General features: G+C 41.1%; 1 protein-coding gene across 1 annotated transcript; it reads left to right on the forward strand.

Annotated features, from left to right (window-relative positions):
* Positions 1 to 1,167: 1,167 nt before the first annotated feature.
* Positions 1,168 to 14,109, forward strand: LOC105008180 (gastrula zinc finger protein XlCGF17.1-like). Its single transcript, XM_029118513.2, has 3 exons — positions 1,168 to 1,255; positions 12,609 to 12,834; positions 13,108 to 14,109. Exons 1-3 carry the CDS (start codon positions 1,253 to 1,255, stop codon positions 14,001 to 14,003), a joined length of 1,125 nt encoding a protein of 374 aa, XP_028974346.1. The 5' UTR covers positions 1,168 to 1,252; the 3' UTR covers positions 14,004 to 14,109.
* The last annotated feature ends 519 nt before the right edge of the window (positions 14,110 to 14,628 follow it).

Raw genomic sequence — 14,628 nt, forward strand, 5'->3', positions numbered from 1 at the left:
AGGGTGGGTACCCAGAGTGTGTAGTTAAGAGGTGTCTGGAGGGTGGGTACCCAGAGTGTGTAGTTAAGAGGTGTCTGGAGGGTGGGTACCCAGAGTGTGTAGTTAAGAGGTGTCTGGAGGGTGGGTACCCAGAGTGTGTAGTTAAGAGGTGTCTGGAGGGTGGGTACCCAGAGTGTGTAGTTAAGAGGTGTCTGGAGGGTGGGTACCCAGAGTGTGTAGTGGTTTTCACGGATGGTTCAAGGGACCGGTTGGACGGGGGCAGCTTTTGTAGTTAGGGGAGTGGGTGTGAGTGTCACTAAAAGGGTTTCTGATCACTTGGCAGTTTACACGGCTGAGCTTCTGGCGGTGCAATTTGCATTGAGGTGGGTGGAGGACACTAAGCCGGAAAGGGTGGTAATTTGCACTGATTCATGTGAGGTGTTGATACGTTTGCAGTCCTTCAAGTCCACTAGGCGGCAGGACATTTTGAACATGGTTTTGGAAGCACAGGATAGAGTTAGAAGAGATGGGATGCAGGACTCATTCATGTGGGTTCCGGCTCATGCTGGGGTGGCGGGAAATGAAGCAGACGATAAATTAACAGGCCCTGGTGAGGGGGGTGGTGGACGGGGTGGTGTCCTTGAGCAGGACAGAGGTTAAGGTGATGGAGTGGAATGAGGTGAGGAAGGTGTGGCAGGACCAGTGGAATGCAGACACCAAAGGAAGGCACTTGTTATAGATACAGGGTGAGATTGGGGATGGAAGGAGGGCAGTTAGGAGTAGGACGGAGGAAAGGATTTTGACTAGATTAGGGGTGGGGCACTGTGGATTGCACGGCACACTACACATGATAAGGAAGCATCCGAATGGGTTGTGTGACTACTATGGGGAAGGGGAGATGGTGGATCACGTCCTGAGGCAGTGCAGACACTACGAGAGGGAGAGATTGCAACAGGGTCTGAGGGCAGAGGGGGTGCACGTGTTGAGTCTAGGATCTATGTTGGAGAGGGCGTGTTCGGGTGCAGTGGTTAGGTGTCTGTTTGTGTTCCTTAGAGAAACTGGGTTGGCAGGGAGAATGTAGTTCCTCCCTGAAACTGGCCCACACTCCTTTACAGTAGGTGGCGGTAATGCACCAATAGCGTTGGATACCAACTGCCGTTAAACTCCACAGAAGAAGAATAATTAATACGTGTACGTCTCGGAGCAGTTGGTTTAATAGTTTAAGTCATCAGGAATTTTTCGTGGATTACGAACATAGATCCATTTCGCTAAAATGGTAAGTGGTTAAAGAACATTATTGTTCTTTGTTACTCTGCGTTGTAACCCTTCCCTGCTGTGCACCTCCGTCTTGCTAAAATATTATTTTTAAAACCAACTTATTTTGCAACTTTTTATGAAATGTACATGTTCCGTGGAGTTAGATGTCTGCCACAAGATTAAGCGTACGTATTGTTAGGATCGTAAGAAAATACATTTGTAAATTGGTATGGTCGTAAAAAAGGTCATACGTAAAGCATGAACCGTAAGCGTAAAATTAGATCTGTGATCGCGCAAACACCCTTTTACGACATTACATACATTATTCTTACTTTACGTCTCAATGTCTTCGCTTACAAATCATTTTTCTACGTACAAACCTTTGTCAGTAATCTGGCATCCGAACGTAGCTCTTCGAAACTGTAACGCAAGCAACAATAAGTTTGACCGCATGGCCCAGTACTCCACCAAAGCGTTGTCAACCCTGATTTAATGTTCAAAATAAAAGTTACATTACACCAGTAGTCTATCATGGGTTTAGGCGTTAGGTAAAAATGCTTGTGAGAATGACGAGAACACAGTATACCAGTGCATAGAATATCCTTCTGAGCTGCAAAATATAATGAAGTGATTTAGGTCCAGATATTCCTTTAAATATTACAATCTGGCATGTGCTATTTAATAGCTCCATTCTCTCCATAGTATTCATGGTGGCTGTAAGTGGCCTGGAACTTCTGTAGTGATTCCATAATATTTTACAGCAACAACCTAGAGGGATAAAAACAAATTCCCATATAGCAACGCTATTTGAGTATTTGGGACCACAACAGGTGTGTAGACCTACTTGATAAAACAAATTCTATATGTTTAAGTTATTTTTGTTACACATGAAATGTATGCACAAACAAAGAACATGAAAATCAGCTTTTACAATTAAGAGACTTTTAAATTGAAATCTTGCAGGATACCCATTTCCGGTGTCCCTGATTTCCTGTTGTTCACACTGCCTCTGTCTTTGACAATTTCTTTCATACAAAATTAGAACTGTATTCCATATTTAGGTATTAGGAGCACAAACTCTATGGACAGTCAGGCAAACAATTATTCCATGTCGTTGACGATCGGCAACGTTATATAGAGAACTCAAGAAATAGGGATTGAGTGTCCATTTTCTGTCTCCGTCAAAGTGGATAAACAACCCAACCCAGTGACCGGAGGTGTCATATCCTGATATTTACAACCACCTTATTGAATCTTCAGTTAATGTATTTATGACATCTTTCATTTTCTTTTGCTGTATATTGGTAGTCTGTCCAATGTGACATTACTGTGAACTAATTAAATCGCCAACATGTTTAGCAAACTAACTAGCTAGCACCCTGCAACTATAAGGTAGGCTATAATGTACAGTAGATAATAATTCCATCGTCACCCCTGTCACATACAGTTCACAAACACATGCGCAAATGTTCTGATTATCGATGAATCATGCCAAATAATTCAAGGGAGTGCCGTGCACCAACCTCACATGAATTTATCCTCTCATATAGGGATTTACATAGCTAGCAAATTGAGGAATTACAAATTATTATGATAATTATGGCATAAAATCACTTCAAGGAAGTGCATTTTCAGAATGTTCTATGTACAGCCTTTTCAATGCAGATTCATGCACTTCTTTGACTTAACATTATAACTGTTGACTTTAGCATCATTAACTAACCTGTTATGAAGTGTTTGCCACAGACATCAATGTGTTGACTGGACTGGTCGCATAGTTGACCATTTTCACCCTCTCTGCGGATTACCTGAAGCCACAGATCTCTTCTTTTGCTGTCCTTCACGTCTTTGGGAAGTAAAGGAAAGCGTGAACTAGCGTTTTTTCTCTTATTCAACGAGCAAAACACAACGCAGCAGCTTTAAGGCATGGTACCAGTAACATTTCCAATTTGCGCCGTTGACTTCTAAATTTTTACAGTGCTAGCTTCCCCCAAAAAGGGGAGTGGTTGTTCGGACAAGAGAAAAGTGACATGTAGCTGCTTTCATCTATTTGCAGCTGTGCTCAAAAGTTTGCATTCCCTGCAGAAATAGTGAAATTCTGGCAGTGATTTTGAAAATGACTTATCATGCAAACATTTTTATATTTTACCTAAGGATAGTGATCATTTGAAGCCATTTATTATCACATAGTTGTGTGGCTCCTTTTTAAATCATAATGATGACAGAAATCACCCAAATGGCCCTGATCAAAAGTTGACATACCCTTGAATGTTTGGCCTTGTTACAGACACACAAGGTGACACAGACAGTTTAAAATGGCTATTAAGTGTGAATTTCCCACACCTGTGGCGTTTTAAATCAATGAGTTTATCTCTCACGTTGATGCACTGAGCAGGCGAGATATGGAACATGGGGATCAGAAAAGAACTGTCCAAAGACCTGCGTAACAAGGTAATGGAACTTTATAAAGATGGAGAAGGATATAAAAAGATATCCAAAGCAAATGGCAGTCAGTTCTGTTCAATCACTTATTAAGAAGTGGAACATTTGTGGATCTCTAAACCAAGCCAAGGTCAGGTAGACCAAGAAAGATTTCAGCAAAAACTGCCATAAGCATTGTTCGGGATGCATAGGAAAAACCCACAGGTAACCTCAGGAGAAATACAGGCATCTCTGGAAAAAAACGGTGTGGTTGTTTCAACGAGCACAATACGGTGATATTTGAACAAAAATGAGACTTCGGACAACTTCAGCACGAATGCTGCGCACGGAATGCAGAAAAAGGTGAAGGTTCTGGAGTGGCCATCAGTCTCCTGACCTTAATATCATCGAGGGAGATCTCAAACGTGCGGTTCATTCAAGACGACCAAAGACTTTGCATGACCTGGAGGCATTTTGCCAAGACAAATGTCCTGAAATATAACTCTTACTGAATGACTCGAAAAGATGATTTGAAATTCCCATCACTATTCCATATAACCAATCGACCCCCACCCTTAAACAAATATTATTGTCCAGTACTTTATTGTTCCTTGCAATACCTGAGATCAGCTTTATGTCATCTCCTTCACTCCCCGAACGACCACACCCCCTTTTGGGGGAATGCGAGCGCTGTAAAGGTCCCAGTGCGGGTATAGACGACACTTGGACATATTACTGGCGCCATCCAAATCCGAGGCCATGGTCCTCAGTCGGAAAAGGGTGGCTTGCCCACTTCAGGTTGGTGGAGAGTGCCTGCCTCAAGTGGAGGAGTTTAAGAATCTAGGGGTCTTGTTCACGAGTGAGGGAAGGATGGAACGGGAGATTGACAGACGGACCGGTGCAGCTTCTGCAGTAATGCGGTCGATGTATCGGTCTGTCGTGGTGAAGAAAGAGCTGAGCCGCAAGGCGAAGCTCTCGATTTACCAGTCAATCTACGTTCCTACTCTCACCTATGGTCATGAGCTTTGGGTCATGACCGAAAGGACAAGATCCCGGATACAGGCGGCCGAAATGAGCTTTCTCCGCAGGGTGGCCGGGCGATCCCTTAGAGATAGGGTGAGAAGCTCGGTCACCCGGGAGGAGTTCAGAGTAGAGCCGCTGCTCCTCCACATCGAGAGGGGTCAGCCTGAGGTGGCTTGGTCATCTGTTTCGGATGCCTCCGGAACGCCTTCCTGGGAATGTGTTCCGGTCCCGTCCCACCGGGAGGAGACCCCGGGGAAGACCTAGGACACGCTGGAGGGACTATGTCTGCCGGCTGGCCTGGGAACGCCTCGGTGTCCCCCCGGAAGAGCTAGAGAAAGTGTCTGGGGAGAGGGAAGTCTGGGCATCCCTGCTTAGACTGCTGCCCCCGCGACCCAGCCCCGGATAAGCGGAAGAAGATGGATGGATGGACTGGCGCCATCCCTGAGAACCTGCTGTGTTTTGCAAAAAAAACTCTAGTTTACGCTTTTCTTTACTTCCCACAAGATTGAAGAACACTAAAATAGATATGTAAATTATAGTAGCTTTTGTCCTTCTGTACTGTTATTTTTAATAGCTCACTATCCATATGAGCTACAAATCTACAAAAATGTGATATGTTCCTTTATCTTTCCTCTATTATACAGTTCTCTGTATGAAATTTACTAAATACAACTTTGTTATTAAAACTCAATTACCTAATTTACATTAACTTTTTTAAATAGCTTCCAATCCAGATGACACAGACTTCTAAAACCAGTTGCATGATGTTCACTGACCTTCCTTGTCAAGAGTATGCCCCAGACATTTATTTAATTTCATCCATTTATTTGCCTAGTTGAAGCCATTGATCACAGTACCTCTTACTCTGTGGACCTACTTGCAATGATTATTTTGCTCCAGTGGTTATTGATGGAATTAATAAAACACAATAATGTTAACATTCCTCACCTACAAATTATTTTCCTGTTGCAACTTTTGTTAATATTTCATTGTCAAATTTGACTTAGTAGTTATAAATGTGAAACTCTGCTCTGGCCGTGGGTTCGAGCCCCGGTCATGCCACTGTCGATTGTGGCCGGGGTGTCTGGTAGGGTGGTGCATATTGGGCTGGTGTCACCTTGGGGGAGGTAATCGGTATAGAGGATTTCCTTGTGCCATCGTGTACCAGCAACGTCTCTGGCGGGGCGCGTGCTTCTGACCTGACCATCCATATAAGGTAATGTGAGCGAGCGTTTCCTCCAATGTGTTGGCTCACATTGACTTCATGTTTAAGGGAGGGGGTGTAAAGAACCGGCTGATCAGACAGGTTTCAGAGGAAGCCTGTAGCGATCTACGACTCCACTGACTCTGCAGGGACAGTTCTAGTGGTGGCACATGGTTGTACAGTAGGGTTGGGAGAAAAAGTAAAATATGAAAATTGAAAAGAAAACATTAATATTTTAATCTCTGAACATCCTTCTTATTAGCATATTGTTTACTATTTTTTTATTCTGATATTTGTCCAGTTACCAACTGTACTGCCTTGCAGTAAAAGTGGGTGACAGGGGTGGGTAATGTGATGGCAATTTCTAAAGTCCAAATAGTTCTATGAAAATGGTAGGTAAGACAGGAGAAATCAATTGAGCAATAAACTGTTTTAATATACTTGCAAGGAGAGAGTACGTAGGTTACAAAGTAACAGTGAATAGTCTCTAAATAAAAACATAATTTCGACAGTATTTATTACATAGAAAAAGGGGTGTGGTTAGATGCTGCCATCTGTCTCAAGTCAATCAAACACATTCCCTTTGTTCTATCACACAAGTCAAATGCTATCTTCCCCCACCTTATCCTTCCTGCCATGATGTTTACTGAAGTTTTTACCTAAGCTTCAGACAAAGGACAGCTCTCCTTCCCGCCAAAAGTAACTTCTTCAATTCTAAGAGTTCTTACCGCAGACCTGGGCATTGTAAGGCCCGCGGGCCAAATACGGCCCGCGGGATGATTCTGACCGGCCCGTGAAAGATTACATGATAATTAGAAAATAAAACATCTTTTTCAATTATATTATGGGTGGACTAAAACCGCATTGATTTTATTTTTATGGCCATTTATTCTCACAGTGCACGCAATCGTGCAGGTCAACTGTGCACGTGAAATGCGTGCGATCCTGTCTTTCTTCCTTGTCACCCCCTGAACTGTCTACCTTGCTTGGCACCCCTGAAAAATGCGAAAATGTCGGCTCATGCCAAAAAGAGGAAAGTGGATGCCGAAAACAGAACTTTCAAACAACTATGGACTACTCATTTTTTCTTTACTGAAGTCAAGGGTAAACCTGTGTGTTTCGTTTGTGGGGAGCATGTCGCCGTGTTTAAAGAGTACAATTTGAAACGGCATTACGAGACGAAACATGCCGAGAAATACAAACATTTGACTGATGCCGAACGAGCGCGGACATCAACGGATTTACTAGCTAAGCTAGAAAAACAACAAGGCTGTTTTACAAAGCTGCATGCAGCCAGAGATGCAGTGACCAGAACAAGCTTTTGTTAGCCCACAAAATCGCCCAGAACAGTAAGCCATTCTCGGAGGGGGAGTTTGTGAAAGAGTGCAATGGTCGAGTCTGCAGCACTGCTATGCCCAGAGAAAAAAGCAGCGTTTGAAAACATCCCGCTGTCCCGCCGCACCGTGACGAGAAGGGTGGAGGACATCGCAGAGAATCTGGAGTTTCAGCTGCAAAGTGAAGTGGGAAGCTTCGACTTTTTTTCTTTGGCTTTGGATGAGAGCTGTGACGTCCGTGACACTGCCCAGCTGCTCATAATTCTCCGGGGGATAACGCGCGACTTCAAGCTTACAGAGGAGCTGGCAGCAATGCGGCCAATGAAAGGAACCACAACGGGGAGTGATTTGTTCACCGAGGTAAACGCATGCATGGACAAACTGGGACTCGAATGGGACAGACTGGCAGGTGTCACTACGGATGGATGTCCGAATTTGACAGGGAAACATTTTGGGCTTTTGAAAAGAATGCAAGATAAAGTGAGTGATCTCAACGCAGAGCAGAAATTGGTGTTTATACATTGTATTATTCATCAGCAAGCGTTGTGCAAGTCAGTGCTAAAACTTAGCCATGTGGTTGATGTTGTTACAACAACAGTTAATTTCATCAGAGCGCGAGCATTAAATCACAGGCAGTTTGTTTCATTATTGGAGGAGCAAGAGAGCAAACATGGTGACGTCAGGTACCACACAGCCGTCAGATGGCTCAGCCTGGGCAAAGTGCTAAAAAGGTTTTGGGTTCTGAAATCAGAGAAGAGTTTTGTGAGATTAAAAAGGCAAAACCATCCCAGAGCTGTCTGATAAGGACTGGATGGCAGATTTAACATTTGCTGTTGATGTGACTGCAATGATGAATGAACTGAACAAACAACTGCAGGACAAGGGCCTTTTTGCTCATGAAATGCATAGCCATGTGAAAGCCTTCATGACAAAGTTGCAATTAATTTCAAGGCAACTAGGCAGCAACAATCTCGAACACATGAAAACCCTGAAAGAAGTCAAACCATCAGCTGATCACCGGCACAGGTACTCATCCATGTTAGGAGCACTGCATGATGAATTTTCAAGGCGTTTTCAAGATTTCAAAAAGGTTGAGGATGAAATGCAGCTGGTTTCCTATCCCTTTACCTGCAGTGTTGATAGTGCACCCACTGATGTTCAGCCTGAACTCATTGACCTGCAGTCTGATTCACTACTGAAAGAGCACTTTAAGTCAGCATCACTGCTAGAGTTCTACTCTGCTCTCAAGGAGGAGAACTTTCCAAACATGAGGAGACATGCTCAGAAGATGTTGGTTCTTTTTGGATCCACCTACATATGTGAACAGACATTCTCAGTCATGAAGTTTACCAAATCCAGGTACAGATCCTCTCTCACTGATGAACATCTGTCAGCTGTGATTCGCATCTCCACCTCAGACATTCAACCTGACTTTGATGGACTTGTTAAAGCTCAACAGAGACTGGATTTCTCTCACTGAATGAAAAAAAAGAACTGAAGAACACTAAAATGTGGGAATATAACAAGTGAAATGGGACACTTGATCCTTTTCTTTTTTTCTGCACAATAAAAAAAAAGAACTGAAGAACACTAAAATGTGGAAATATAACAAGTGAAATGGGAACTTGATCTTTTTCTTTTCTTCTTATTATTTTTTGCACAGTTCTGTAAAGTCAAAAAGGCTACAAAACTGGGACACTTTTTTTTACACAGTTACACAGTTCAGTGACATGTCTTGTTTATTTTGGCTACAAAGATGATGTGATGTCTTTGGAAAGCTAAGAAAATCCTTGTTTCAATAATATATGAAACTCAAAATGCCCTTTGTTATTAATGTGACTGAAAATGAGTCAAATGTTTCACATTTTGTTTATCATTTTGGAAATTCTATTTGAATAAATGATATTTTTGAAAGCTAACCTCACCTTTTAATTGCCAAATAATAACATACACTTTACCAGCGGTCAAAACAATGCCATTTACTGCTTTTTATATAGAAATAAAATGTATATTATGCATAATTGAGTTCGGCATTTTGGCCCGGCCCTCCAAAATATTTTCAGTGGCTCATTTGGCCCCCTGGGAAAAATAATTGCCCACCCCTGTCTTACAGTATCTGGACAGACAATAGATGCCCCCTATGCAAATACCAGATCCCCCACATTCCTCTACCTATCTAAACAGTGGGACTCAAGTCCTTTAATCAGTAAGAATGCATCAGGCTTCAGAAATTTCCCCAACAGTAATGATGTTTATTGTCTGATTTCTAGCCAAAGATTTATGCAGAGGTCTTAAAGGACATAAGGTGGAATCTGAGGACTTTTACTGTGGACACTACAATGTGTTTCAGTTTACCTCTGCAGTGGGCTGACACAGACCCAATCCAGATGTTTCTGGAGGAAAATGAGAATGGAGTCTGTGATTGATGTATAGCGTCAAGTTGGAATTGACTGTGAGGTTTTTAATAGCTCACAGTCCAACTGTTTTCAGATTCTACAACTCTTGCAATTTTGTCCTCACTTGAGATTATGGGAGTTGATGGACCCTAAGAACTTTGTCTAATTTAGCTGTAAGAAATGACTCATCAATGTGAAGAGAAGAAGTTGGGAAATATTCTGATGTCAATATCCACCTCCACTATTTGGTCTGTGTTTAATTCCAAGTTATTTTGACTGCAGTAGGTATAAATACCTAATTCTCCAATTGCTTTTCTGTTCAATCAATATTGACACTACAGCTACCTTTGGGGGATTCTATTGTTACGTCGCCTGCACATTAACATTTAAAAATGTTTTAAATTGGGAATGGGAGTATACTGTCACAGTTAAAGGAAGGCAGGACACGAGGAGCAGAGGTATAGCAGGGTAACATCCTTTTAATTGTAACAACAAAACAACAAAAGGAAAGTCAAACCGCAAACTAATGCACAACACAACTGGCCCAAACAAGATTTCCATTTCATCTTGATTGGAAGCTATTAAAAATTATTAATGTGAATTAGGAAGAAGAGTTGTAATAATGCGTGTAATTGTAAAATAAATTCAAGATCTATATATAAATATCAGAGGTGTACCTTTTCAGAAGGGAGGTAAAGGAACACAACACACTTGTTCTTGGATCTCTAACTCATATGGATAGTGAGCTATTAAAAAAGTAATTGTTTCAAAAGATAAATTCCTATAAATTAACCGAAATTGGAAATTGCCAATCTAAGGGGCGTACTCTTGATAAGGAAGGTCAGTGAACAAAATGCAGAGGTCCATATCATCTGGATGTGAATTAGGTAATAGAGTTGTAATAATAATGCATGCATTTATAAAATGAAATACAGATAATGAATATTGATAAAAGAGGTGTACCATTCAGAAGAGAGGACAAACACTTGTTTTAGGTCTCTAGCTCATATGGATATTGAGCTATTCATTTTTCAATTCTGATATAATCACCGAAATGTACAAGGGCAAATCAAAAGGTCAGTGACCAACATACAAGTGGTTGTAGGTGTATATGTCACCTCTGTAGGAATCTGTAAAAAAGAATTATATATACTGTTTAACAACCAGAATAAATGTTGATAATTATAGTTTTGTTTTATAACACAAAACGTGTCTATACGTATGATTTCCTTCACATGGGCAGGTACTATTAGGTTGAAAAAAATATATATATATTTTTTTTTTAGTCACATTGAATCAGCGGTATTGCACTTTAATGACGGTCCTACTGAACTACTGAACGGACATTTGTTGTGGAAATGTCTTTATACAATGTATTCTCACTGAGTAAAGGACTGAGTCCCACTGTTTAGATAGGTAGAGGAATGTGGGGGATCTGGTATTTGCATAGGGGGCATCTATTGTCTGTCCAGATGCAGATCAATGGGTTTTAGGACAGGATAGGAGAAGATACAACAAGGGGCAGTAAGGTCAGTTGGCCTTTGGGTAAACACTACAGTAAACATTATGGCAGGAAGGATAAGGTGGGGGAAGATAGCATTTGACTTGTGTGATAGAACAAAGGGAAAGGTGTTTGATTGACATGAGACAGATGGCAGCATCTTACCACACCCCTTTTTCCTAGGTGATATTTACAGTGGAATGAGCCATATTAGTTAGAGGCTCCTCAGACGATTATGTTTGTGTAAGCGGTTGACGCGTCTCTCATAATAGTCTCTGTGCATAATAATTAATAAAATAATGTACAAAGAGAACTTTCTCTCTGTGTCCCTTACTCAGAGTGTCGATACATGGAATTACCATCACACATTCGACAGCGTTTTGCAACATTTTGGGCTCTGCTAAACGAAAAGTTTGATTTACAATAAATCAAAGGGTGTTACTTACTCTCTACCCTAAACCAATTGTATAGAGTCCACTGTTGTCTTTGTACAATTTTTTTTTTGCAGAGGTGTTGACGATCAAACTCTGAATATCAAACATTAAACCAAATTTACCCAGGTACTTGTATATTTATGTTGAATTGGTGACTACTAAACAGTATCTTTGGTATTTCGTTTAGTAATTATTTAGCATAATACATTTGTAGATTTACATTTGATGAATAAACCTACACAATAAGCCGAATCTCCTACTGAAAACAGTAACGTGATAAGTGGCCTATAGCCTAGGGTTTGTATTATGTTTCAATACTAGCCTAATTAAGTTTTTGAAAGGTCACGAAAATCTTGTATTTCATATTTAAGTTGCTTTGAAATTCAACCAGGGCTCTGATCATTAATCTGGGATTATCGCGCATTCATCCATTGACGTCATACATTCAGTGAGGGGTGATTAGCGCCTGGGTATAATTTGGATAATGGGGTAAGGGAGCCGAATTATGTTGGCGAATTATGTCTGAAAACGGTAAAAAAAAAAACAGTAAATCGTCTCTAAATAGTTTTCCTTTTTTGAGTTTAGAATTCTGACAATGGAAACATTTTATATACACCTATTTAGGAAAAGTACTAGAAGGAGGTTGTAGCTTTCAAAATGGAAGTTATATTTAAATTACAAACTCAAACGCCAATTTATGTAGGCATTTGGCTATCCTAGTGGTAACTTGTCAGATTTATCCTAATATCTTTCATCCGGGATGCTCTAGCATTTATATATAGTTACTTTTATAACAGATAAACAAAAAGGTAAAATTGTCAATTTCTCACAACTGTACTGTTCAAAAATTTATATTTGTTGTCACTTTCCAAAGAAATTAACCATGATATAAGTAAAAAGTGTTTGCCCTATTCTATGATCATATTAAGGAAAGTGCACCTCATGTAGGACACAGATCTATTATCGTGATTGTTTGTATTTTTCCCCATTGTGATCATATTTTATTCCAACAAACATGTATATCAGTCATGGATGGCTCTGATTTGGTCTTTATTATAGCAGAGGGAGGACAAACCCAGCCTGCTGCTCTCCTTCCACACTGAGCTCAAACAAGAATCACTGGATTCTGATTGTGAAGCTCAGTGGGCATTGGGAGATTCAGAGATGACATCAGTAAAGCTGGAGGACAAAAGTCAAAAACTGGGGCTGAATGTTACCATTAAAGATGAAGAGGAGAAGAATGTGGTTATCATTAATAATGGAGAGGGAGATTTACTCACTCAAGGTAAGAACTTGTTTAATGATGTCATTCTTCATGTAATAATTTTTTGGTTTTGCCGGACCGCGTAAACTAAGCTGGCCTTGAAGACCGGATCAACAGGTCCCATGTTCGACTCCTGTCACAGTCAAAACACATTATTCCTTAAGGTTTGTTCAGGACAGCCAAAACCTTCATTGTGTCCAACCTTCAGTAGCTTTGGAATAATGTTAGTTGCTAGAATCCCTGATAATACGGTGTCCCAAAATGTGTCTAAATCCCTTTTCATGTCTGTCACAGATGGGATTCCTGAGGTGGAGACACTTGGAGAGAAACAACAGGAAGACTACAATCATAAGAAGTCTCACCACTGTCCCCATTGTGAAGAACATTTCTCATCTCTATCACTGTTAAAAAAACACATTAAGATACATACTGGTGATAAGCCTTACTCCTGTTCTGACTGTGGGAATTGTTTCTCTCGATTAGGTAACCTTATAGTTCACCAGCGCATACATACTGGTGATAAACCTTACTCTTGTTCTGACTGTGGGAAGTATTTCTCTCGATTAGCTTACCTTACAGTTCACCAGCGCATACATACTGGAGAGAAGCCTTACTCCTGTTCTGACTGTGGGAAGGGTTTTATCTCATCATCTGTACTAACTAGACATCAGAGAGTGCATACTGGTGATAAGCCTTACTCCTGTTCGGACTGCGGGAAGTGTTTCTCTCAATTAGATTACCTTAAAATTCACCAGCGGATGCATACTGGTGATAAGCCTTACTCCTGTTCTGACTGTGGGAAGTGTTTCTCTCGATTAGGTAGCCTTAATGTTCACCACCGCATACATACTGGTGATAAGCCTTACTCCTGTTCTGACTGTGGGAAGTGTTTCTCTCGATTAGGTAGCCTTAATGTTCACCACCGCATACATACTGGTGATAAGCCTTACTCCTGTTCTGACTGTGGGAAGTGTTTCTTAAAATCATCTGTTCTTGCTACTCATATAAGACTGCACACGGGTGACAAACCTTACTTCTGTTCTGACTGTGGAAAGTGTTTTATCTCATCATCTGTACTAACTAGACATCAGATAGTGCACACTGGTGATAAGCCTTACTCCTGTTCTGACTGTGGGAGGTGTTTCTCTCAATTAGATTACCTTAAAGTTCACCAGCGATTGCACACATGAGAAACCTTTCTCATGTTCTGACTGTGGGAAATGTTTCTCTCGAATGGATTACCTTAAAGCTCACCAATGCACACACACTGTGAGGGAATAAATTATTTGATCCCCTGCTGATTTTGTTTGTTTGTCCACTGACATAGAAATTATCAATCTATAATTTTAAAGGTAGTTTTATTTGAATAGTGAGAGACAGAATAACATCAAACAAATCCAGAAAAACGCATTAAAAAAAAAGAAAGCATAATTTTCCACCTCTGTGTTTGATGGTGGGGATGGTGTTCTTGGGGTCATTGGCAGCATTCCTCCTGTCATTGTCATGCTGGAATACTCATCCACGAACCATTTTCAATTCCCTGGCTGAGGGAAGGAGGTTCTCACCCAAGATTTGACTGTACATGGCCCCGACCATCGTCCCTTTGATGCAGTGAAGTTGTCCTGTCCCCTTAGCAGAACCCCCTCCTGCCCCAAGCGTAATGTTTCCACCTCCATGTTTGATGGTGGGAATGATGTTCTTGGGGTCATAGGCAGTTTTCCTCCTCCAAACACGCAGAGTTGACTTGATGCCAAAGAGCTCGATATTGGTCTCATCTGACCACAACCCGTTTACCCAGTTCTCCTCTGAATCATT

Source organism: Esox lucius, chromosome 11, assembly GCF_011004845.1.
Source record: "Esox lucius isolate fEsoLuc1 chromosome 11, fEsoLuc1.pri, whole genome shotgun sequence".
NCBI lineage: Eukaryota > Metazoa > Chordata > Actinopteri > Esociformes > Esocidae > Esox > Esox lucius.

Bases quoted from the DNA above. Each gene is read 5' to 3' on its own strand.
- LOC105008180 (XM_029118513.2), top strand. The intron at 12,835-13,107 runs GTAAGAACTTGT...TGTCTGTCACAG, and splicing joins GGGAGATTTACTCACTCAAG to ATGGGATTCCTGAGGTGGAG.